General features: G+C 46.5%; 1 protein-coding gene across 5 annotated transcripts in view; it reads left to right on the top strand.

Annotated features, from left to right (window-relative positions):
• The window catches only part of YPEL2 (yippee like 2), a 66,465-nt gene that overhangs the window by 2,588 nt on the left and 38,462 nt on the right, over window positions 1-25,415 (top strand). For all 5 annotated transcript variants that reach the window (XR_006693264.3, XR_285320.5, XM_005583867.5 and 2 more), the window contains exon 2: window positions 16,595-16,908. Coding sequence is in view for 3 of the 5 variants with exons in the window: in XM_005583867.5 (XP_005583924.1) it covers window positions 16,792-16,908 (117 nt within the window). In the remaining 2 variants the exon portion in view is untranslated. The remainder of the gene's footprint in view (window positions 1-16,594; window positions 16,909-25,415) is intronic.

Here is a 25,415-nt window from a genome sequence, read left to right as displayed (position 1 = left end):
CACATAGTCATTGTGCCTGGGGGATTCACAATTGGCCAGCTAAAGAAAAGGTTGATTTTGTTTAGTATCCAGACTGTGTAGCCTGGGGGAAAGGCAGGCTGGTAACTCTTTTTATTTGAGGGGAAGGGGGGTGAGGAGTCAGGATTTTGTCTACCATCAGGTCTTAGCAAGAGGCACAAGTTCCCATACCTCCTGGGCTACCCCAGTCCTGGTTACTTCCCATTGTAATGGCCCAGTCCCTGAGTGCAGGTGAATCTTGTTAGGCCTCCAGTTTCTGATGCTGTTATCTCTGCCTTCAGGCACAAACACACACACACACCTGATGCAGCCACAGGTTAGATTTTTCCCTCTTAGTTATTGTGTCCAGACATATTGGTAGGATACATTTATTTGAATTAATGAAAGCTACGATTTAGCTTCAAAAAGGACTTTATCCAAATTGAAGTTCAACCGTAGCCCTTCTTGCTAAAGGTGTGTCTTATGGGAACATTAATCATGGGATTTTAAAAATTACCTTTAATAATGTTCAGTTTGGCCAAGCAGCTCACATTCAGAATGTTTAGTTTTGAGCATATGGAGAAAAAGCAACAAAAGGATGGCAAGGGATGAGATGTCCCAGGATTGGAAAAGCCAGAAGGAAGAGATGTTGAAGTGAGATTCAGATGGAGGATGTGATCAATTCCCATTGTAAATTATCTTGGCATTTCCTTAGTGTTTGTCACGCAAACCACTAGGTGCTCTGACAACTGCATTCCCCTGAGCATAAAAAGGTATAAAGTTTTGGAAAAGAAAGAAGCATAATTTTCAACTTGAGCCTGTAATGATGGAAAGCCAGCCAGGCCCTGCAGGCTAAAGATATTTTTTAGAGTTGTTAGTTTTCAGTGACATTGTCCTTAACAAAAGGTGATACACTTGAGTCTGTCAAGTATTGTACTGCCTGGGTTTGTTTACCTGGGAGCTGTGGATATAACACTGGTGATCTTAAAAGTACACCCCAGAGGCTGGGCGTGGTGACTCACGCCTGTAATCCCAGCACTTTGGGAGGCAGAGGCGGGCGGATCACGAGGTCAGGAGATGGAGACCATCCTGGCTAACACGGTGAAACCCCGTCTCTACTAAAAATACAAAAAAAAAAATTAGCCAGGCGTGGTGGCGGGCACCTGTAGTCCCAGCTGCTCGGGAGGCTGAGGTGAACCTGAGAGGCGGAGGTTGCAGTGAGCCGAGATTGCGCCATTGCACTCCAGCCTAGGCGACAGTGCGAGACTCCGTCTCAAAAAAAAAAAGTAAAACAGAATATGCTATTCCCTTGTCGCCAATTTGCCAATGGCAAATTGTCCTTCAGATATAATCTAATTCCTTTCCCTGTAGGCACCACCTACTCCCCTGTCTTCTGCCTCATCTCTTACCAATCCCCACTGTGTCCACTCTGCTGCTTCCTGCTTGAGAAACGCTCACCTTTTTGAGGTTTCTGAAACATGCCATACTTATTTTTGTCATGGGGCTTTTCTACTGGTAGTACCTCTTTCCAGGATGCTCTTTCTCCAAATTTTTCTTTTCTTTCTTCTTTTTTTTCTTTTTCTTTTCTTTTTTTTTTTTTTTGAGATAGGGTTTTGCTCTTGCTTAGGCTGGAGTGCAGTGGTATGATCTGCTCACTGCAACCTCTGCCTGCCTGGTTCAGGCAATTCTTCTGCCTCAGCCTCCCAAGTAGCTGGGATTACAGGCGCACCCCACCACACCCGGCTAATTTTTGTAGTTTTAGTGGAGACGGAGTTTCACCATATTGTCCAAGCTGGTCTTGAACTCCTGACCTCAGGTGATCTGCCTGCCTCAGCCTCTGACAAGGGTTTACAGGCATGAGCCACCAGGCCTGGCTCTTTCTCCAAATTTTTGCATGGCTGACTCTCACTTGGTTCTCAGAGCTCCTTCCTGACGACCAGTTATCTAGAACAGCTCCTCCTCCCTTCTCTGCCCCTCAGCCTCTCTTAATCCCCTTAACTTTATTTTCTTCAAAGCACTTTAATACCGTCTGGAAATATATTATCTACTTGTTTGCCGACACGGAAGCTTGAGAGCTTTTCTGTCTTGCTTACTGCTAAAAGTGCTTGGTGTGGAGTAGACACTGGATAAATATTTGTTGGTTGAATGCATGAATGACCAAGAGAACCAAGGTTTAGAATCTCTAGAGGAAGAAATATAGTTTAAGAGAAGAGGAAAAGATAATTCTGTTTTTCTGGGATAACATAGTATTCTCAGAATTACTTTCATTTGCACTATGTCTGCTTTTCACAATAGTTTTCATTCCTTTATTCCATTTATAGGTTGGCAAAGGCTCCAAAAGCTCCATTGTTATTTTGTTGTTATTAATAATAAACAACTCTTATCTACCCCAGTAACCTTATTCTAGGCCTCACTGTTTGTTTTCTTCTAACAAATGTTAGCATTTCTATCAGTAATCACATTTCATTAATACCAGGAGGCACTATATGTGGGGCTAAGAGCCTGGACTTTGGAATCAGAAAGACCTGGATAATTAGCTCTGTGACCTTGGCAATCTACTAAAATTCTCTAAATCTTTGTTCCTTATTTGTAAAATGATACTAATAATAGTTCGCATCACACAGGACTGATGGGAGGATTAAATGAGACTGCAGGGGAAGCCAGGCACAGAGCCTGGCACCTAAGCACTCAGTGCTAGCTATTAATAACAGCACTAATATTAATAGGTGGATTCCCCTCTCTCTGGCTGAGAGGAATCCATTCTCAATCCATTGATTTGGGAGTGGACAGTGTGTGGTGGGTTCAGAGAAGGACTTCTTACTATAAGTGAGTGAAGACTGAAAATGCCACTTACATCTATTTGAACTGGAATGGAATTTAGAAACCGTCTATTCGCACACTGACTGCTGCCCAGCATCCACCTGGAAGAAGTAATAGTTACGGAAGTTTTTGGAAGACATGTTGTCTATCTGCTCCTGTGGCATTCTTGGTTTTAGACTTGATTAAGCTGGGCCATCTGCATGCGCCATTGTGTCAACCCCTCCATTGTTATTTTTACTGAGTTGAGCTTCAGTGTCTGTCAGAAATAGCTTTACATAACTTGTTACTGTAGTTCTTATAAGGGTTTATATTGAAGACTAGCTACAGATTCAATGCCCCCTTTAAGAAGTTCATGGGAGAAACGCTTTTAGAACGTAGTTTCTCTGAAAAGCTTTGCCTCTGGTGAAAACCTGGTATGCTTTATCTTTTGTGGAAACTGGAAATTTATAGCATCATATTTCTCTTTTTGCTTTGGCTACCAGGAAGTACAGAGCCAAATCTGTAGCTTGATTTTAGTGACTATGTAGGGCTCTGCATCCTATTTTTTTCCACTGTTAACCTTGTAATTTTTATTTTCTATTAATTAGGTATATACTGGGTTGGGCATTAAAATCTGTTTAGGTGTTAAAATTTTAGAGATATAAACATTGAGGTTCAAACAGAAAAAGGACTTGATTTAAGACATAGTGCTAATTAGGGCAAAGTGGAAGCTATAAACCATACCTTCTGTTTCTCAGACCAAGGCCTCTTCCTACTTCTGCACATTCTGGAACAATACCAGCTCCTCATCTAAACCCTAAATAGCCCATGTCTCCATTCTAGGCAGAGTCTACCTTCTCTCTGCAACGAGGCAGAGCAGCATTCTGCTTGCGAGGTGCAGCACTGCCACCTGCATTCCTATTACCTAGATGGGTCAGCAACACCTGGGTTTCCTGAGCTACAGAGCAGTCAGCCCTCCCCTGGTCTTAAAAGCAGTGTGTCTAGACTGAGTGGCTTTGATTCGAAACTGGATTGCTGGCTCCAAATGAGGTTACCCTCCAGTGTCTGGAGTTCCTTTGTCTGTTTCTCACTGGGAAAGGAAGGTTTGACATCCATTTGGCAGATGGGTGCCACTGAGGCTCAAACAGGATCTTCTGTGGCCAAGTTTAGTTGCACCAGAGAAAGTGGCTTTGTTTTACCCAATGTGAAATTTTTAATTCTAGGAAATACCTTTCTAGTGATTTGTTTTTTGTTTTCTCAAGGCGTTCTGTTCAGGAGTACCTGGGGCAAATTAGTGTAGGCATGGAACAGATCCTGCCAATCAGGAATATTTGATCCCTATTTTCGAGATGGATTGGTGAAGAATGAAGCGGATTTACACGTGCAGAAACATTCCATGGGGAACAGTTGTGTGCAAAGGCACCGAGGCGTGAACATAAGAGGGAGAGTATGGGGAATGTTCAGTAAGCCCGTGAGATGGGGAAAGAGGGCGCTGGGATGTAGTTCTCAGCTACCATGGCTGCAGATAGAGCACTCCATGGGAGTGGACTGTGACTTCATTCATAGTAATGGTGAAGAGCGCTACACAATGGCTAATTGCCTCAGATCATAGGTGTCCCCAGGAGGGAGGCTATCTCTAGGGGTTCTGGAAGCTGGCTGCCTTAAGAATTCCTCGTCCCACTAAAGGCCTACAAAATCAGAATTTTCAGGATGGGGAATTTGTAACAAAAACAAGAAAATAGTAATAACCCCTGCAAACCTGTTTCTCAGGTTCTTCTAAAGCAGCCAACCCCACACATGTCTGAGGTCTGGAAACCACTGAGGTTGTGGTTGATCCTCTGGCAGGAGCTACCAAGCAGCCTTGGCTTTTGGCCCCCTTCCCCTTGTTCTTTCTATTTTTGCTTTTTCCTTTGTTTGTGTTTCCCCGGCTTATGTCATCCAGGGTATCTGTGCGCCCGTCCCCCTCCCCCGCCCCCCCACCGCTTTGTTTCTGCTTTTACCACTTTGGTCTTTGTCTGTTGGGGGTCCCTCCCTAAATAGACCCATTGCCAAATGGACCACAAGAGAGAAATGAATTAACTTTCAGGACTGGTTACGTTAATGGTATAAACGTGCGCATTACATAAACCTAACTTAAATAGGGCTTGCAGTTTGTTGTGCTCGCAGGGCTCTTTGTTTCTGTTAGGATTTGAGGAAATGTTATCCCCACACTTAACTGCAGCCTTAAAGCTAAGATACCTCATTAGCCGGGAGGTACAACAAGAGCTGAAAACCAAGTCCGGCCAATTTGCGGAACTTTAAAAAATTAAGGCGGCCGGCGCGGTGGCTCACGCCTGTAATCCCAGCACTTTGGGAGGCCGAGGCGGGCGGAGACCATCCTGGCTAACACTGTGAAATCCCGTCTCTACTAAAAATACAAAAAATTAGCCGGGCGTGGTGGCGGCGCCTGTAGTCCCAGCTACTCGGGAGGCTGAGGCAGGAGAATGGCGGGAACCCGGGAGGCGGAGCTTGCAGTGAGCTGAGATTGAGCCACTGCACCCCAGCCTGGGCGACAGAGCGAGACTCTGTCTCAAAAAAAAAAAAAAAAAAAAAAAAAAAAAAAAAAAAAGGCCAAGCGCGGTGGCTCACGCCTGTAATCCTAGCACTTTGGGAGGCCGAGACGGGCTGATCTCCTGAGGTCCGGAGTTCCAGACCAGCCTGGCCAACATGGCGAAACCCTGTCTCTACTAAAAATACAAAAATAGCCGGGCGTGGTGGCGGGTGCCTGTAATCCCGGCTGCTTAGGAGGCTGAGGCAGGAGAATTGTTTGAACCTGGGGGGCGCAGGTTGCAGTGAGCCAGATTGCGCCATTTCCCTCCAGCCTGGGCAACAAGAGCGAAACTCCGCCGGGGCGGGGAGCCGGGAAAGCGTCTTACAAAGATGAACAGGCTGCGTGCATTTGCCGGGCCTCAAAGGATCAGAGGCACGTGGTGGAAGCACCTTTAAGAAGGAGAATGGAAGGGGGACTTAGATTCTTGTTAAAATCTTTCTGCTATTCCCATTCAGAGAAGAAACCCAGAAATGTGCTGTAGAGTCTCCCTTTCCCACGCCACCCGCTTTCCTCTCCCTCAGTAAATGGCACCACTGGATGACAGTTTAATAATTCCCAGAACAAAATAACTTCCAACTTTAGGCTGGCGATGACTTGGTCTTTAGACATACAATCAACCTTTTGAAAGTGCCTCTTCCCTTTTTTGCTCTTCAGTTTTTAAAAAGTTCAATTTCCAAATTCCCGTTGCGGAAAGGCGGGGAGCCCAGCCACAGATGTCAGAGTCTAGAGTTTTGGATTTGAATTGGGAGATTAAAGTCAGAAAGCCAAAGGCATGCTGACAGCTGAACAACAGAATTGTATTGGCAGATTTGGGTTGGGTGGTTTGTAGCTAATTGGGGCCCCAGCTGTGCCCTGGGGGACCAGCAGTTTAAAGAGAAATCAAGGTCACACAGTGCCCAGAGTCTACAACACATTCGTGTATTCAGCAGATATTTGAGTGTGGGAAACACAGATGACAATCAAATAATCACCTCAGTAAAATTACCGCTATGGATAGTGCTATATGTGTGGCATAGGGGAGCCTGACTTGGTTAGGGCTGGATGAGGCCAGGGGGAGAGTTCCCTAGTACAGTAACTTCTGAAGATAGGCCGTATCTCTTACCCTATTTCCCAAGACCTTGTTTTCTTCATAGATCTTGTAAATGGCTATTTTTCATTATACTTCAAGTATAACCCTGTCTGGGGACAGAGAGATGGACCAGATTTTTCTCTGGGTCACAGATCATGGGAAAAATCTATTTGTTTTGTTTTAACCAGGGTTATCATCTCTGAGCATGATCAAATACAAAAGGAAGGACTGGTGTTGAAGGGCGGCAGTCTCTTGGGGCTGGAGGATGAGGGTACATTTGGCTCTCTCGTCTGCATAGTCAAGGCAGGGCTGAGGGATCGCTCGCCTTCTTGGCCTGAATCAAATCTGACACTTCATTTTTTTGTGACTCATTCTTGCCTAGGGTAGCAGCTCAGACTGTCCTGGGGGTTTTGTGGGGACCATCTTGGAAGAAGACGCCTAGGTTGGAACTCTAAGAGTTTCTCTAGGGGTCTAGACGTCCCTGCCCACGTGGGAGGGTCACTTGGGGAGCTAACCCAAGGAGGGCATACACAGCCTGTCTGAAGGGCAGAGCAGGAAACGTTTCTGCTGTCAGACAGCAGCCAGGTAAAAGCATCAGAGGCTCGCGTGGTGTGGCTCAGCTGAGTGATGATTTCATGGCCCTACTGAATTTCATACTCCATCTGCCAGCCCAAATGAGTTGGCATCACAAGCGTTTACTGGCTTTTTAACTTTGTAGAGCATTAATGGTGTGTGAGTCCTGTGTAATGCCCAGATTGGATATTTTAAATGTACTGGATAGTGGCAAACTAAATAAGGCGATTTTAAAAATACCAGCTTTACGTGGCAGTGTGGTTTCACTGATGGCCATTCATTTTACTCAGTTAACATTTATCAAGGATCTCCAGTATGCTGGGGCTGTGAGTCCTGGAGAGACCACTGCGGGTGGGGTTGGGGGGATCTGGAAGGCCGGACCTTTGACTGCAAGAAGTTCCCAGTCTGATGGGGATAGAGACTCATGAACAGTGTGATAAAATGCCATTCCAGAGAAAACTTTTTTTGTGCTGGGAGAAGGGACCACCAGCTCTGCTAGTGTCCTACTGGAGCTGAGTGTTAAGGGATGAGCAGGCATTTACTCATTCCTTGAAGAATAAGGTAGGCAGAGAAGGTAGGGTAAGGCGTTGCAGGAGCTGGAATAGTGTAAGGAGCACAGGATAACGACTGAGCTTGATCTGTAGGAAGCAAAGGTTTGGAGTGGGGCGGGGAGGTGATGACAATATAAGAAGAGTTGGGCCCAGGCTCTTAGTGCCACCTGAAGGGTTGGACCACATCCTGTAAGCTGCTAGGAAACCACTGGAGGTTTTGAAACATGAGAGAGTGTGATCAGGTTGTGTTTTATAAATAGAATTCTAGAATGGGCTGGAGAGGTAAGAGCTGAGTCAGGGAGACCTGTGGGAAGCTGTCGCAGTAGTCCAGGATGAGAGAGGATGGGGTTCACAGTGCTGCTGCTGGTGACTGAGGGTGGCAATGGGAGCGTGCATCTAAGAAGCAGAACCAACTGTCTAGGGGACAAATGAAGTATGACATAGAAGGGAAAGCGTAAAGGGTGTTTCCTACTTGGGCAACTGGAAGAAGGAACAGAATTGGAATGAAGGTGACAGCAGTCTCACTGTGTTGCCCAGGCTGGTCTTGAGCTCCTGGGCTCAAATGATCCTCCCACCTCAGCCTCCCAAAGTGCTGGGATTACAGGCATGAGCCACTGTGCCCAGTGTGGAGACATCCTTTATAAAGGGTTCAAGGGTTCAGGAGTAGAAGGCACAAGTTTAGAAGGCTTGAAAGGGTGTGGGTAAGAAGGCCCAGGGGAACAAGCAGTCAGAGGCACTTGGCAGAAGCACTTCCAAGAACGATGGAAGGAGAATAGCCAGGAGATAGAGGCTCAAACAGAGAGGTAGGAGAAGAATCCAGAGAAACACAGTAAAGCCCATTAAGGAGCATTTCAGATGAAAGCAGCTGAAGGCAGCACCACGGCCAAATAGTATTGGCATTCTAAAGTATTAGTGTTTGTGGCTCACACCTGTAATCCCCGCACTTTGGGAGACTGAGGCAGGTGGACCACCTGACGTCAGGAGTTCAAGACCAGCCTGGCCAACTTGGTGAAACCCCATCTGTACTAAAAATAAAAAATTAGCCAGCAATAGTGGTACACGCCTGTAATCCCAATTACCCGGGAGGGTGAGGCAGGAGAATTGCTTGAACCTGGGAGGCAGCGGTTGCAGTGAGCCAGAATCACGCCATTGTACTCCAGCCTGGGTGAGAGAGCAAGACTCCGTCTCAAAAAAAAAAAAAGTATTAGTGTTTGAACTTGGCGTGTTGGAGACTGCCCGTAGTTTTGACTCAAAATCCTGGTTATGATAAATGATATTCATGAAGCGTTGCCAGAAGTCTCTGTGGCTCTTCCATTCCTCTAGAGCAGTGGTCCCCAACCTTTTGGCACCAGGGACCAGTTTCGTTGAAGACAATTTTTCCACGGATGTGGGGGATGGTTTTGGGATGAAACCGTTCCACCTCAGCTCATCAGGCATTAGTTAGATTCTCATAAGGAGCGCACAGCCTAGATCCCTTAGATCCCTGGCATGCACGGTTCACAATAGGGTTCGCGCTCCTGTGAGAATCTAATACCACCACTGACCTGATGTTTTGAAGGTTGACAGAGGGATACTTTCCCCTGAGGCAAGATTCGGCAGGCAGAGCATCACTACTACATGGAACCAGGACTTTAAAGGCTGAAAGAATTCTAGAGATCATGTAGGATTATCCTCGGACATATAACCCTCCTGAAACCAAGACTAGACCCTGCATCCAGCGTTGAGATGAATGGTTGGTTTTGTTTATGAAGGAGCATGGTTTCTTGAGTATCCAAGCTGGTTTTTATTACCAGCTGGGTGGATTTGAAGTCCCACCTGGTTCCAGTGCTGTAAAAGAGGTATCTAGAAAGTGATGGTTTTCCTGTGGGTCTTGCACATCAGCTCCTTGGCAGCTTTAATAGAGAGTTTTCAGAGAAGTTTCAGCAGTGGCCCTGTCCTGAGATTAGTACAGTCAGTGTAGACCACAGAGATAACTTTTTCAGTACAGTAAGTGATGGAGTGGTCTGTGTTAGGAACGACAGCAATAATATCAGGTCCCCAGCTAAGCCACAGAAGCCTTCTTAAACCACAATGTACCTTTAAGTCGATTAGTTTAGGTGCTAACCTCCTAACCACCCTGAGTCAGCCTGGGGGCAGGAACACTGTTCCTTTTGGTCTTGTGAATAGGAACAATTCCTGTGCCTTTTCTCCCTCACTGGTAAGGGTGACTGTAGCTAATCAGGATTATTGAGTATTAACCATGTGCTGGGTGCTGTGCTGAATGCTCCAATTGCATTATCTCATTTGATCCTTCTGTCTCCTGCAGGAGGTAGGCACTATTATTATCTCCTTTCAGGCAATTTGCCCAGTGGTAATGTAGCTAGTGAGAAGAACTAAGATGGAATCCAAGTCCACCCACCTCTAGATCCTGCACTCTTAACCGCTGGGCAGCACTGCTGCCCACCTCTCTCATTGGGTGGGCACAGGTCTCTCTGTGCTGTCTGCTCTAGGCTCCGGATTCTGGGGAGAGTAGGATGGGGAAGGAGGACAACTCTCCCAGTATAAAGGCCTTCCCTCGTGATTCCACCTCTCCCTTTTTTGTCTCCCACTCCCAGAAGTGGCTTGCCTCCTCCTTTCTGCTGCCACCACCATTCAGCCAGGGCTGCTTTCATTCTTCACAGATGTTGGGACAGGCTATGGCTACTTAGTTACGTTCCTACCCTCCTGTCCTTAAAGTTAGCACAAGGTCCCTTTCAGGCTTTCTAAGAGTTTTTAATTTGTTTGTTTTTAAACCTAGACCAGCAATGTAAAGAATAGGCATGGATGCCAATGACAGGCCTTTGAGTGGCACCCAGGAATTGTGGTTTTCCTGGGCATCCCAGCACAGGATGGGAGTAGAGGTGGTGAGGAGAGAATTGGGTTAGATGGAGTCTGGGGATGCAGAGTAAGTTCGCCTCCTTCCTCCTTGCTTGGAGAGGGAGGGAGGGTCCTCATCACATTTGCTGCCTGTGCAGGTAGGTGGACCTGTCCAGTGGGCAGCCAGTGGGAAGCAGAGGAGGTTCAGTTCAGTGATGGTGTTTAGCCTCTACTGTGTGCCCTGTGCTGCTGAGTTCATGGAGTACAAAGATGATTCTTGGAGCCTACCTCTAGTAGAGGATACAGAGGCAGGAAAGGGTAATTTCGATTTCAGTAGGGTTAAGATGGAGGTGAACACAGGAGAGGCCACTAAGCCCAGTGTTGAGGTGACATTTGAGCTGAGTTTCAATGGTCAAGTAAGGGCCTTGTGAGGAGAGATGGGAAGGTTGTATCAGTCTGAAGGAGTGGCATCAGCAAAACCATGGAAGCATGGAGTGTAAGCGTGGTGTATTGAGGGGACCTACAAGGAGTGGTACAAGTTGCCACATGCCTCCAACAAAAGAGTTCCTGACACGTGGTAGACTCTTAAATGTCATTTCAATAAATGGAGATGGAGGATGATAAGGTGTAGAGGATGAGTTGAGTCCGAAGCTATGCATGGGCATCAGTAGTAATACACACCTGGAATGTGTTATATGGTTACTACATGCCAGGCACATATGCTTAGTACTTTTCTACTAACTTAGTTCATCTTCACGTGAGCCATATGAAGTAGATATTATTGTCTCTATTTTTTGTGAGGAAAGTGAGGCCCAGAGAGGCTCGGTAATTTGTCCAAGGTCACACAGCTAGTAAATGACAGAGCTGGGATTTGCAACTAGTTCCAGGTTCTTTTCTTTTTTTTTTTTTTTTTAGGGTTTCACTATGTTGCCCAGGCTAGTCTCATACTCCTGGCCTCAAGCAGTCCTTCTGCCTCAGCCTCCCAAAGTGTTGGGATTATCGACGTGAGCCACTGTGTCCAGCCGGTCCTGTCTTTTTAACCACTGCTTTGTGTTGCCTTTCTGAAGGCTGTAAGCGTGATGACATGGTCAAATCTCCTTTTTAAATAGACAACACTGGCTGGCATGCAGTGGGTGGATTTAAGGGGGAAAGAGGCCCAATGGCCTGCCAGGGCTGTATAAGTCAGAGATGCTTACCTTTGGGCTGTTGAGAGCATGGCCACTGAGGAAGCACCTCTTAGAAGGACCTCAGTACTAACACATGTGTGTGGTTCCTCCAATGTTATTGCCGCTTTGTCTCATCTTGAAAAGAGAATTCTAGATTTGGGGAGATGTCCCAGTGGTACCATCTCAAAGAGCTGCTTGAAGACAAGTTAAAGGATCCTAATGGAAGGGGCAGGCTGGAATTTGGCTACACACAGGCATCTAGTTCAACATAAATAGGAAAGAGGAAAAATAGGATGTTCCCAAAGGACCCCAAACTCTGTGTCTGTCTGAACTCGCAGGCCTTCTCCTTTTTCTTCTTTTTTTTTTTAAGCAGCAGCATCTGTTTTTGCCCCCCGTTGGCCATTAAAAATAATAGATAAAATTTTGGTGTGTATTGTGCACCAGCTCTGTGTAAGCACTGAGACAGTCTCACTTAACACGTAGAACCCTGTGGAGGTTGATCTTATTAGAGATGGGGAAGCTGAGGATCAGGGTGTTTTTGTAACTTGCTGAAAGTCATGCAGCTAGAAAGGAGTGGACCTGGTTTGTGTGAGTCCAGAGCCCACTTCTTTTCCAGTCTTCACCTCCTCTCAGACACCCCATGGAAACAACAACACAGAGGCCTGCCTTGGGACCAGCCTTGTCTCGTGTCCTTCCTGTAGAGAGTCCCATTTCTCGGGTCAGTTTCCGTGGCTCGGCATGTGGTGGTCCAGCCTTGCTTCCACATCAATCCTCACGTTCCTCTGTGGCTTAATGAAAGCATCCCACCTCCCTCCCCTCCATCCTGGTGGCACTCAGAAGGTTCTGTTTTGAGTTTCAGCGGCAATTACTCCCTTGTGGGGAAGGCCTGTTGGCCAGGGAGGCGGGGGCGGGTGGTGCTGGCCAGGTTGGCATGTGCTCTGTGTGCATTTGGCTCTCAAGGTGTTGTATCGAAGATCTTTGTTTTTAATCGTAATATCTCACATGGGTTTTCTTTCCGTGCTGCTCATTGTAAGCTAGCTGGGGCGGCGGCAAATCTTCCTTTAATTTCCAACGTGATGGATTATTAGTTCACTGAAAATGGTGTTTCATTTGCACATGTGCCCCGAGGCTTTTAAATATCAAGCTCATTTGATGATTGTTGGGAATCAATTTAGACTCCACGGTTATGTTCTGTGAGTTGGATTCATGAAGCACCATTAACAGGGGCTAAAGTTCAAAAATTAGAATGAGTTCAACTCCATACTCTTAATTTCTTCCTTAAAAAAAAAAATCAGTTTTCTTTCCTGAGAATTGACCCGAGAAGCTTTTAAAATTTTTGCTTAAAAGGGAAGAAGACAATGCAGATGATGAGTTTTTGGTCCCCACCTCTCAGCTTGTTCCTCTCATGCAGCCTGCTTTCCCCTTTCTCAGCCCACAGGCCTTTTTTTTTTCTTTTTTTTTTGAGACGGAGTCTCGCTGTGTTGCCAGGCTGGAGTTCAGTGGCGTGATCTCGGCTCACTGCAAGCTCCGCCTCCCAGGCTCAAGTGATTCTCCTGCCTCAGCCTCCCAGGTAGCTCGGACTACAGGTGTGTGCCACCATACCTGGCTAATTTTTGTATTTTTTGTAGAGATGGGGTTTCACCGTATTGGCCAGGATGGTCTTAATCTCTTGACCTCATGATCCGCCCATCTCAGGCTCCCAAAGTGCTGGGACTACAGGCGTGAACCACTGCCCCTGGACCTATAGGCCTTTCTTGATCCTGCTTCTCTTTGCTTTCTACTTACCTCCTCTCATTTCTTCTAGTTTGTCCTGTACCAGTTGAACAAGATTCATATTTCAGCAAGCCACTTTTTCTTCCCTTTTTCTTTTCTTCTTTTTTTTTTTAATGCTCTGTGACACAGTCTGGAATGCAGTTGGAGTGAACACTGTGCACTGTAACCTCAACCTCCTGGGCTCAAGTAATCCTCCTGCCTCAGCCTCTCAGGTAGCTGGGATCACAGGCGCATGCTAATTTTTTATTAGCCATGCCTGGCTAATTTTTTAATTTTTTTTTGTAGACATGAGGTCTTGCCGTGTTGTCCAGGCTGGTCTTGAAATCCTGGGCTCAAGCAATCCTGTTTCAAGTGCTAGGATTATAGGTGTGAGCCACCACACCTGGCTTTTCCTTTTTTCTTCTTAGGAACTGAGTCCCCTCCCTAGGATGCCTGTTTATTCATATTTAAGAGCAATGGGGAGCAGAGTGACCCTGCCACAGCGAAGTGTTAAGGCCTCTTGTCTAGGCCTTCCAGAGCCTTTCTGTCCAGAGCACCAGACAGCCTGGGCCATTGCTTATGTGGTAAATTTTTCTCTTGTCTTTTTAGGTTCAGAGCTGTGGTAAGGATGGAATGTGCATGTGTGTGTGTGTGTGTGTGTGTGTGTGTGTGACACACTCGCATTTAATACAAACGAGAAATGCTTATTTCACAGAAGGTAGCTTTGAATAAGTTTTGGGATTCAGATTTGAAGCTGAGCATAACCAGAAACTTCTACCTGTAAACTTTTTTTGGGGGTTTCCTTCAGAGGAGAAGTGAGAGAAGAAATAATTCTACTCTGGGGAAATGCATAATTTAGAAGCTGTCTGCATGTCTAAGAAAACAGACTCTGTATCTGCTCTCTAAACTCAGACTGGCAGCCAGGTCATTGTTTCTTTTTCTCCCCTCTGTGTTTGTGTAAGACGAATGGGTCTGGTGTTCTGTGTGCTCCCCAGCGGGCAGCTAAGGCTGTGGACTCCAGCAGCATTTGGCCTGGGGGAAACCTACTGCTTGTTTTCCCCTGCCTGTCTTTCCTATTTCCTTACTCTCTAACTCACCACCCCTTCCTTTCCTGGACATGCTGTCTATCCTGAGAATGGAACAGGAATATTAGAAAGGTTGAAGGGCCAGGTGCGGTGGCTCACACCTGTAATCCCAGCACTTTGGGAGGCCGAGGCGGGTTGATCACCTGATGTCAGGAGTTCAAGACCAGTCTTGCCAACATGGTGAAACCCCGTCTCTACTAAAAATACAAAAATTAGCCAGGCGTGGTGGTGGGCACCTGTAATCCTAGCTACCTGGGAGGCTAAGGCAGGAGGATTGCTTGAACCCGGGAGGCGGAGGTTGTCGTGAGCCAAGATTATGCCACTGTACTCTAGCCTGGAAGACAGAGTGAGACTGTCTCAAAAAAGAAGGAAAAAGGAAGGTTGAGGGTATTTCAGGAAACTCCAAGCGGAGTGCTTCGCTCTACCACCTTTCTACCTGTAACACTATGCATTGGTCTTCTGTGGACTGTCTTGTCATTCACCTTACCTGCTACTCAGAGTGTGCCCAGGGTGTGATGAAGGGGTTCTGGATCAAAAGTTTATGTATCTTTCATCCTGTCTCCTGTGATGGTCAGGCCTAACTCTGAGGCAAAGCCGAGAGAATTATTTCCCACTTCCATTTCCTTCAAGTGTTGCTATAATGTTCACTATAACCTGATTTTACATCTTTAAAACTAGAGGTGGGAGGCTGAGCAGGGGCGACATCGTACCTTGGCCCCTGGAGATTTGAATCCCTTCAACAGTCAGATAACTCACATATAATTGGCCGCTTTGCATGTGGAGCCTCCTTGGCTCAGGGCTGCAGAAGAGGAGTGCTCTCACTGTGGAATAAAGGGTGGTGACTGATACTGTCCTTCAGCCTAGTGCTAGGTAGTGCTGTTGGCCACTCAGGACGATATAGAGTGTCCCAGAAGTATGGCGGCCTCAGTGACTGCTTTGGTGGGAAGGATTCCAGGGAAGACGGCAGCTTTGCTTTGGAAGATTTGGTTCCAGGGAGGTTTAGAGGAAAAAGAGGATGATGAATTGCAGGCTTTCTCTAAAGATCCAGATGGATCCCAGACGTAGTCCAGCCAGGAAGATCTGATTTTGTTTATCTTCCTTCCCCATCTCCCTAAATAATTTTATCTTCAAAGCATGACGCAGGTGTTAATTAACACTCCCCACTCTCCTGGGAGGTAGGCAAGTGGAAACACCACCCCTATTAGTGAAGCCCAGGGGATAGCAGGTGCGGAAGCCTCAGGCAGGTGAGCCACAGAGAAGCAGAGGAGTCTTAGACCTTGTGGCCCTGCCCTCAGACCTTTATTTGGACTCGCTGCTCACTTAGTTACCTTGGCACCACCTCGCTTTCTCAGTGTCCTTGGTTCCCAGTAAAAGAGCTGAGGCTGTGGTAGAAAAGATGTATGGTACTATGGGATGGATAATGGGAAGTCAAAGGGCTGGGAAGGAATTCTGGTAAAATTCACTGTTACTGTGAATTTTAGATGCAGGATTCTGATTATGCCATCGATTTCATTCATTTGGTTTAAAAAAATAATGTACTATTTACTTCTGAGTGAGGTGTATTGCAGAGAGAATCACTTCTTCGGAAAGAGCTGGCTTACCACTAGGGATCCCGCTGATTGGGAACTTGATCCTTTATATCCCATGCTCAATCTCTAAAGCAAAGCCTGGAGTGTGGGGTTTGCTGCCTCTGCAGGTGATGGCTTCAAGCATTGGACTCTCGACATCTGGAAATGGATGAGAAACCCAGGTGTGACTGTTGGATGTGGTGAACCTCTAGAGGCTAAACTTTTCCTTCTCCTTTAACCACTTGCCTTGGTTGGCTCAGGAGAGGGGGCCCTGAGGAGTCCTCTCCCTGGGGCTGTAGGTGGTAGCACATCTTCAAGCCTGATGTTATCTAGGGCTGCCTGGGAATGACGATAATGCATGTGCTGGGTGTCTAATGAAACTGCTGGGATGATACTGAACTTCCCACTCCAGAAAAGCAGCGAGACTGGAGTCTCCAGTGGTTTCTTTCTCATTCATTAGGTATCTTGGGCATAATACAAGGAACAGAGAAGTGGGTCATTTGATCCTGTAAGTGTTGCCTTCTTCATGGGTAGCAGTTGGATTCTGCTTGCTTTGTAGGGAGCCCTGCTCCATCAGCCAATGTCAGTCCTCTTTCCTTGATGTTACAGGCTGCTGAGAACTAGCCCTAGACCTCCGCGTGAGGGTTCTTCTGCCGAAGACATCACCAGTGTGTGGAGCCTGCCCCACACCCACCCGCTGCCAAACCACGGCCTTTACCTGTGTCTTCCGGTGTTTCCCGTGCGACCCATCCTGTGGGAGTGCCTCGTGGGCTGCCCCAGAGTTCACCCCACACTCAGCAGCGCCAATGGTGAAGATGACAAGATCAAAGACTTTCCAGGCATATCTGCCTTCCTGCCACCGGACCTACAGCTGCATTCACTGCAGAGCTCACTTGGCCAATCATGATGAACTAATTTCCAAGGTACATGTTTCCAGCAGGCCTTCCTTGCCTACCTCGGGGAGGGCGCTTAGTGCTCTTAAGGTTGCAGAGGTTTACAGGCTCTCTCAAGAATATTTGTACTCCATCTTTGTACAGGGAGGGCTGACCCACATGACTGTCTCGCTCAACTGAAAAGTAACTCTGAGTTGGAGGGACAGAGTAGTAGTTTAATTTGTTATTTTGGAAATGAGGTGTCATCCTTGTTGGAGGCTTTGGGAGCTGGCAGCTTGCAGGCCAGAAAAGGGAAGGGCTGGGGATGGATGGGAGCCTTGTGCTCAGCTTGCTTGGTTTAGGTTGGCGGACGAAGAGTGAAGAGTGCTCCCTGCTCAGAAGGTGAATTCTAAGAAAGCAGGAGGATGTCTTGTAAGAGGGGTTCCTTAGCAAGAAGAGAGAGCCCCCCAGGAAGTTGTAAGACTGTGGAGTTACTAAAGTGGGTGGCCTTTGGCAGGGACCAAAAGTGGCTTGTTGAAGAGCAGACCGTCTGGCCTGTGGGGGCCTTTAGGGCTTATACATGAGGTAATAATGGCATGACATTTGATCATGATCAGAAGAATGGAAGCCGATTTTTCCTGAGGTGCTTAGGCAGCTGCTTTCTAAAGATGGGGCTGGGGGATTATTAAGTAAATAAACCAACATGCCAGTTGTGCAATTCAGGAAATGGATCCTTCAGGCAGCGTTCTCAGGGGAACTGCTTCCCTCCTGGCCCTAGATTCCCAGGGGAAGAGAAACAGGTTTTACTAGGCTGCACGACAAAGAGAAAGAGATCATGGGAGACTTTTCCCTTACAAAAGCATCTTTACCCAGAACCAGGACTTCACACCATTAAAGTAAAAACAAACCAACCCACCTCTACACAGACCCAGATGAAGTTTTTTGTTTTGTTTTTAAATCAGTGTTCCTCATCTGTTTACAAGACCTGCTGGAAAAGGTGGCTGTTGCTTTCTTTGTCTCTGGTTTGGTAGCCCCAGCCAGAGAGGAATGAAGGATCTAGTCAGCTCTTGTAGAACAGTCCTCTCCAGCTGGCTGATTTGACCTAGGAGGTGAAGAAGGCTGCCCAAATAACCACATCTGTAGTAGTAAGGCTTTTCAAATCAGGCCTGAGGACCGAACTCCCTATTCTAGCCTATTCTCCAGGGTCTAAGGTGACCACAGAGCTTGAAGCATACAGCCCCTTAGAGTCCTATCCTCTGGCCAGACTTGTGAATCTGCCCCACTTTCTTTTCTTTATGGTTCTGTTAATTCCTCTCCTTTATGCTGCTTACATTTCAGCCAGCCTTTAGCTTCCTTCTCAGCTTGCCTTTGAATTTTGGGGAACCCCTTGAGTCTGGAAGTTTGAATGTGAGAAGGTGTCAGTGAGAGAAGAGAGGAGTTGGTCTCTTGGGTGCTGGAATTGGGTTTGCAAAGTTGGAGGGGAATTGTGAGTTGTCGGTTTTTTTTTTTTTTTTTTTTTTTTTGAAATCTCTAGAGAAATTATTTGCCTATATCTACTGGGAAAGCCAAGGCATCATTTTTTTAATACAGGGAACCAGTGCTATGTATCATAAGAAATTGAGGTACCAATAAGGTATTTTAGCACCCTCTATGTACTAAAAACTGCAGCTTGACACTTTATAAATGTTATCTTAACCTTCGTATGAAGTCTTTAAGGTAGGTGACATGAGTCATATTTTATGCGGATGAAGAAGCTGAAACTCATAAAACTTGTCCAAGATGTCAAATCAGAGGTTCAGAGAAGAGTGATTACTTTGAGTGGGTGTTCAGGAGGGATTGCTGGAGGAGGTGGTTCTTTGATCTGGGCCTTGTAAAATGGGCAGAAGTTGAGTATGTGGAGATGGTAATGGCCTTCAGAATTTATGTCTTATCTCTTTGGCCTAGTGTACAGGGCCTTTGACAATTTGGCAGAGTCATGACTTTTTTGTTAGGTCTCCAGCCAGCTCTCCACTTTGTTTTAGCCACTCAGAACCAAGCCACATTCCCTGAATATGCAGGTATGGGTGTTTCAGGGCTGTGTGCCTTAGTCAAGAGTGTCCCTTCTTCTTCACCTCCCTCCTTCACTCCTTTCTCCTGAGCTCTTCTTCTACGTCCTTGGGCATGGCCTATATCTGCTTTACGTCTCAGGGTCAGAACCTGACCCATGGCAAGATCTCAGTAAATGATAAATGAATAGATGGAGGTTGAGCCTTGGAGAAGACAAGTAATGAGAAAAAAAAAATACTTTGTTGGCCTCATGTCCTTCCTGTCCCTTTTGGGGCAGAAAGGCTCATTCACAAGTCCAGGCCAAAGTCAGCACAGGCTTCAGTTTCATTGGCTCAGGCCGGTACACAGATGGGGTGCATTAGAGCTTGATGATTTAAAGGGTTGGGTGAAATGCCTGGCTGTGGGGAGAGCTGAGGGAGCTGCGGCTGGCATTGCACAAAGGTTCCTTTATTTCACTCCACAGCCACCCCCGGCGTTAAATAATCTATAGATTCTTATGCAGGTCTGCCTAATGGAAAGATCATTGCCCCAGCCTCCTCCTTGGAAAATAGGCCTTTCTTTTCATTTTCCCCCCCTCCTCTTCCATTTAAGAAAGTTCAAGGAGAGAATGTCTCTCCTGTTCTCCTCTCTTGACTTAATCTCCTATGCAGTTTCAGAATCTGCCCAGTGGGAGTTAGGAGCTGGGAAGCAGATAACTGGAGCTGGATCAGCAGTGTAATTAAATGATACTTTGTACTGGTAATAGGGCCTTTCATCTGAAAGCTTGACATTCGTTTGGTGCAAAAAAAAAAAAAAAAAAAAAAAAAAAAAGAAAGAAAGAAAAAGAAAAAAAGAGAAAAAAAATGAGTGCTTTCATTATGAAGAAGGGGATACAAAGGTCTGAGTGTGTGACCAGCAGTGAACTGGGACTAGGGCTGGAACTTCAGGCTCCCTTCTATCAGTGTGCCTAAGCCTAATGGAAGTGTAGAGTTACAAAGTTTTTAAAAACAAATGGAGTCTGTATTGCCATGGTGGCGGAAAGAATCCCGTACCAGGCTTTCTACCTTCATAGCTTGCTCTAGATCCCTAGAGGCCTAGTTACGTGCAATCAGCTGTCCAACTTCCAAGCCTCAGTTTCTCGCTCATAAAATGGGTAAAATAATATTTACTATGTTTAATGCTGTGTTAGTCCATTAGGGCTGCTAAAACAACATATGATAGACTAGTTAGCTTGTAAACAACAGAACTTTATTTCTCACAGTTCTGGAGGCTGGGAAGTCCAAGTTCAAGACAACACGAGATTCAGTCTGGTGAGGCCCTGCTTTCTGGTTCACAGACAGCTCCTTCACACTTAATCTGACACAGTAGAAGGGAAGGGTCTCTCTCTGGCCTCGTTATAAGGACACTAATCCCATTCACAAGAGCTTTGGCCTGATGACCTGATCACCTCCCAAAGGCCTGATCTCCTCCTACCATCATCTTTGGGGTGAGCATTTCAACATATGAATATTGGGGAGACATTCAGACCATAGCAGATGTCTCTAGCAGCCAGCACCTAGTGTGTGCTCATGGTGTGCTATCCCAATAACAGTCCTGAGGAGTAGGCATACACCTTACTAGGGGAGCAGGTTTATCTCATTGCATTGTTATGAGGCTCAGATGAGATCATGGATGTGTGGGTGGTTTGCAAATCACAAACCTCTATGTAAATATAAAGTAGTCTGTTTGCTTCTCTTGGCCTTACTGTCCAAAAGAAAAGAACAGAAAGGCAAGGGGGTGGATTGGAGGGAATTATTCCTGCCTGACACCAACGAGTTTTAGTTTGGCTAAGATGGGTTCACTTGGTACCTGAGGCACAAGAGTTGGATATGAGAAGGGGTAATAGCAAGCCAAGCGTGTCTGTAGAAAGGTAACATGGCGCCGGGCGCGGCGGCTCAAGCCTGTAATCCCAGCACTTTGGGAGGCCGAGACGGGTGGATCACGAGGTCAGGAGATCGAGACCATCCTGGCTAAAGCAATGAAACCCCGTCTCTACTAAAAAAATACAAAAAAAACTAGCCGGGCGAGGTGGCGGGCGCCTGTAGTCGCAGCTACTCGGGAGGCTGAGGCAGGAGAATGGCGGGAACCCGGGAGGCAGAGCTTGCAGTGAGCCGAGATCCTGCCACTGCACTCCAGCCTGGGCGACAGAACGAGACTCCGTCTCAAAAAAAAAGAAAGGTAACATGGCATTTTCTCTGTAAAATGGTAAAGAGGATAAGGGGAAAAGCTCTTTGAATTGATGACAGAACTATCTAGGGAATGTGCCAAGGCATCCTACAATTTCTTTCTTAGGGGATGTTATGGTCTAAATGCTGGAGTGTTTGCATGCAGAGGTATTTTGAGTTGGCATGAGGAATTGCTCACATTGTTTCTTCCCTAATGGTACATATAAGCCCTAGTATAAAAATATACTTTGGTTATAAAATAATAATAGCTTCATTTGGAACAGTTAGTAGCCAGCCCTAGTGAGAATAATCTAAACACTCATTTTAGTGGACATAATCTATTATGGAAACCTGGGTCTTCACAAAGCTTTTGTATGAAAATGTTCTGTCTGTCATCCTCCCTTTGCCTCTCTCCTGCCAACCCCTTAATGGCATTGTGGAGTAGGCCATTTAGGAAGGATAAATTGGATTATTCTATCACAGACCCACTTTGGGGCCTTGTGACTTCATGCCAACACACGGTTGCTTTAGTGCTCTGGGTCCTGGAGGAAAGGAGTTGTAGGGTGCTGTAGAGGGGTATCTGATGGAGGCGGGATGAGGAAACCTTTTGCTCAGTCTCCAAAACTATTTACGTTATTGTTATATGAGATCTATAGGTCAGATTATCTTCTGGTGACAAATACGGAATTTCCAGAATTACGGATCATCTCATTCAAGCCTCTCTTCATGAGGAAACAGGCCATGGGTGACTCAGTGATCAAACTGAGGTCACACAGCCTCAGAACCGGGGCCGTCCACCTCGTACCCCTCCCCAGCGTTCTGTGTGAGGAGCCCTGGCCTGACTTGTTTGCAAGCTCTGGGCAGTCTTTCTGAGGTTAGGAACATTTAGAAGGCAGGTGGGTTTTGTTCCCTGTGGGGTTCCATTGGGCTTACAGTGGTGACATTTTGGTTTTCCCTTCCTGTCTAGAGATTAGATGCAGCATTGCTTTGAGAAGAGTCAGGGAGTGAGATGTTCTGAAGCCTTGTATTGATCTAGTGGCTGCCAAGAGGTAGACTCTGCCCTTGGTTTCCCACCTCTGGCTCTGAGCCCTGGTGTTCTACACCAGTGTAGTGTAGTACCCCCGTGCAGTGGTGTGGAGGCAGTGCCACGGAGGGAGTGCTGCTGTGGAAGTACCGGGATCTGTCCCATCCTGTCCTCTCTACCTGTCAGGGCAGGGATTTGTTTCTCAATTCCCATGGCTCACCAGTTTGGTTTGTTTGTTTTTCTTTTCTTTTTTTTTTTTTTTTGAGACGGAGTTTCATTCTTGTTGTCCAGGCTGGAGTACAGTGGCACAATCTTGGCTCACCTCAGCCTCTGCCTCCCAGGTTCAAGCAATTCTCCTGCCTCAGGCTCCTGAGTAGCTGGGATTACAGGCATGCACCTCCACGCTCAGCTAATTCTGTATTTTTAGTAGAGACGAGGTTTCTCCATGTTGGCCAGGCTGATCTCAAACTCCTGACCTCAGGTGATCCTCCTACCTCAGCCTCTCAAAGTGCTGGGATTACAGGCGTGAGCCACCGCACCCAGTCTTTTTTCTTTCTTTCTTTCTTTCTTTTTTTTTTTTTTTTTTTGTTGAGGGGGGTGGATGGGGTCTTGCTCTGTGGCCCAGGCTGGAATGCAGTGGTACGATCTCGGCTCACTGCAACCTCTGCTTCCCTCCCAGCCTCCCAGGTATCTGGCATTACAGGTGCACATCACCACTCCTGGCTAATTTTTGTATTTTTAGTAGAGATGGGATTTTGCCATGTTGGCCAGGCTGGTCTCAAACTCCTGACCTCCAGTGATCCGCCCACCTCGGCCTCCCAAAGTGTTGGTATTACAGGCGTGACCCACTGCACCCGGCCAGTTTGTGTTTTTAATGTACAATAAAACTACTCTCTAAAATCGTGATGGAATTATCTATGTCCTGAAAACCTCATGTAAATAATAAATATAGGAACATAATTTCTAAAAATCCCCTCATTTCTTTTTTTTCTCCTGATGCCCTGGAAAACAGTATAGTGAGCATTGAGTTATATCACTAGTAGTGTTGTTAGTGGCTGCTGTGTCACATCAGACAACATAATTCGTTAAGGGTATGCACAATATAATCAGACCAGAATGCCAGTTAGCAAGAATTAAAAATAAAGATGAGGCCGGGCGCGGTGGCTCAAGCCTGTAATCCCAGCACTTTGGGAGGCCGAGACGGGCGGATCACGAGGCCAGGAGATCGAGAGACGATCCCGGCTAACACGGTGAAACCCCGTCTCTACTAAAAAATACAAAAAAACTAGCCGGGCGAGGTGGCGGGCGCCTGTAGTCCCAGCTACTCGGGAGGCTGAGGCAGGAGAACGGCGTAAACCCGGGAGGCGGAGCTTGCAGTGAGCTGAGATCCGGCCACTGCACTCCAGCCTGGGTGACAGAGCAAGACTCCGTCTCAAAAAAATAAAAATAAAAATAAAAATAAAGATGAAAAGAAATGATAAATATATACAATATGAGATGTAACTGTTGAAGATAATTATTCTATGAACTTATCTAACTGCAAAATAGATAATTTTAGCTCTAATTTTGATATTCAGTGGATATATGACAATGATTTTCACAAAAACCATACTCGAATAAAATTCATAGTTTTTAGGAGGAAGGAATAAACAGATTGCCGGCGTAAATGTCTATCTCAAAAAGTAAACCTTTTGTTTCTAGAGTAGTGGGACCTAGCTCTTTACTGGAGCAGTGGTACTAAGAAGCAGAAGGGTGGGAACACCTGCGCTCTGTGGCCCGAGCTCTGGTGGGTGCCTCTGCCACTTTGCTGTTGAATGTCAGTGTTTCTTTTTTATTTATTTTTTTGAGATGGAGTCTCACTCTGTTGCCCAGGCTGGAGTGCAGTGGTGCAATCTCGGCTCACTGCAACCTCCGCCTCCTGAGTTCAAGAGATTCTCCTGCCTCAGCCTTCAGAGTAGCTGGGATTGCAGGCATGCACCACCACACCCGGCTAATTTTTGTATTTTTTTTTTTTTTTTTTTTTTTGAGACGGAGTCTTGCTCTGTCGCCCAGGCTGGAGTGCAGTGGCGCGATCTCTGCTCACTGCAAGCTCCGCCTCCGGGGTTCACGCCATTCTCCTGCCTCAGCCTCCCGAGTAGCTGGGACTACAGGCGCCCACAACCGCGCCCGGCTAATTTTTTTTGTATTTTTAGTAGAGACGGGGTTTCACCGTGGTCTCGATCTCCTGACCTTGTGATCCGCCCGCCTCGGCCTCCCAAAGTGCTGGGATTACAGGCGTGAGCCACCGCGCCCGGCCTAATTTTTGTATTTTTAATAGAGACAGGGTTTTGCCACGTTGGCCAGGCTGGTCTCGAACCCCTGACCTCAAGTTACCTGCCTGCCTTGGCCTCCCAAAGTGCTAGGAGTACAGACGTGAGCCACCATGCCTGGCCATGTCAGTGTTTCTTAAACATCACTTCTAAGCTACAGCCAAGGCAGAAGTGACAAATAATGGAAGAGTTCCAGCACAACCCAGTAAGTCCAGTTTCAACACATGCTCTACCCATTTGGCTTTTATAAAAGAGAATCACATTTCCCAAACCCAAATCACTTAATTCTTTTCTTCAAGTATGTGACCTTTGAAAGCCCTGTCTCCTACTAATGAAGCATTGGCTCTTTTATACTCCTGTAGAAGTATCTGTTCTACAGGAAGGGGTGGCAGGTGAATCAAATCTGTACAGAAAGCCTCCAAACAAAGGGATGTGGTTACTTTACAGTGTTTCTTGGTGAAAATAAACTATTTGGGGCTCATAAAGTATAGTATCTTATGGTACCTTTCCTCCATAGGGGCAGAGATTGAACATGTTCTGGATGAAAAGAGCCATGAATTAGGCTGGGATTTTTTTTTTTCTTTTTTTTTCTTTTTTTTTTTTTTTGAGACGGAGTCTCGCTCTGTTGCCCAGGCTGGAGTACAGTGGCCGGATCTCAGCTCACTGCAAGCTCCACCTCCTGGGTTTACGCCATTCTCCTGCCTCAGCCTCCCCAGTAGCTGGGACTACAGGCGCCCGCCACCTCGCCCGGCTAGTTTTTTGTATTTTTTTAGTAGAGACGGGGTTTCACCATGTTAGCCAGGATGGTCTCGATCTTCTGACCTCGTGATCCACCCATCTCGGCCTCCCAAAGTGCTGGGATTACAGGTTTGAGCCACCGCACCTGGCTGTTTTTTTTCTTTTTTTGATACAGAGTCTCACTCTGTCACCCAGGCTGGAGTGCAGTGGTGCAATCTTGGCTCACTGCGATCTCCACCTCCTGGGTTCAAGCAATTC

This window comes from Macaca fascicularis, chromosome 16 (assembly GCF_037993035.2).
Source record: "Macaca fascicularis isolate 582-1 chromosome 16, T2T-MFA8v1.1".
NCBI classification, from domain to species: domain Eukaryota; kingdom Metazoa; phylum Chordata; class Mammalia; order Primates; family Cercopithecidae; genus Macaca; species Macaca fascicularis.
The sequence above is the reverse complement of the archived record's forward strand: the minus strand, read 5'-3'. Positions and strand labels throughout refer to the sequence as shown.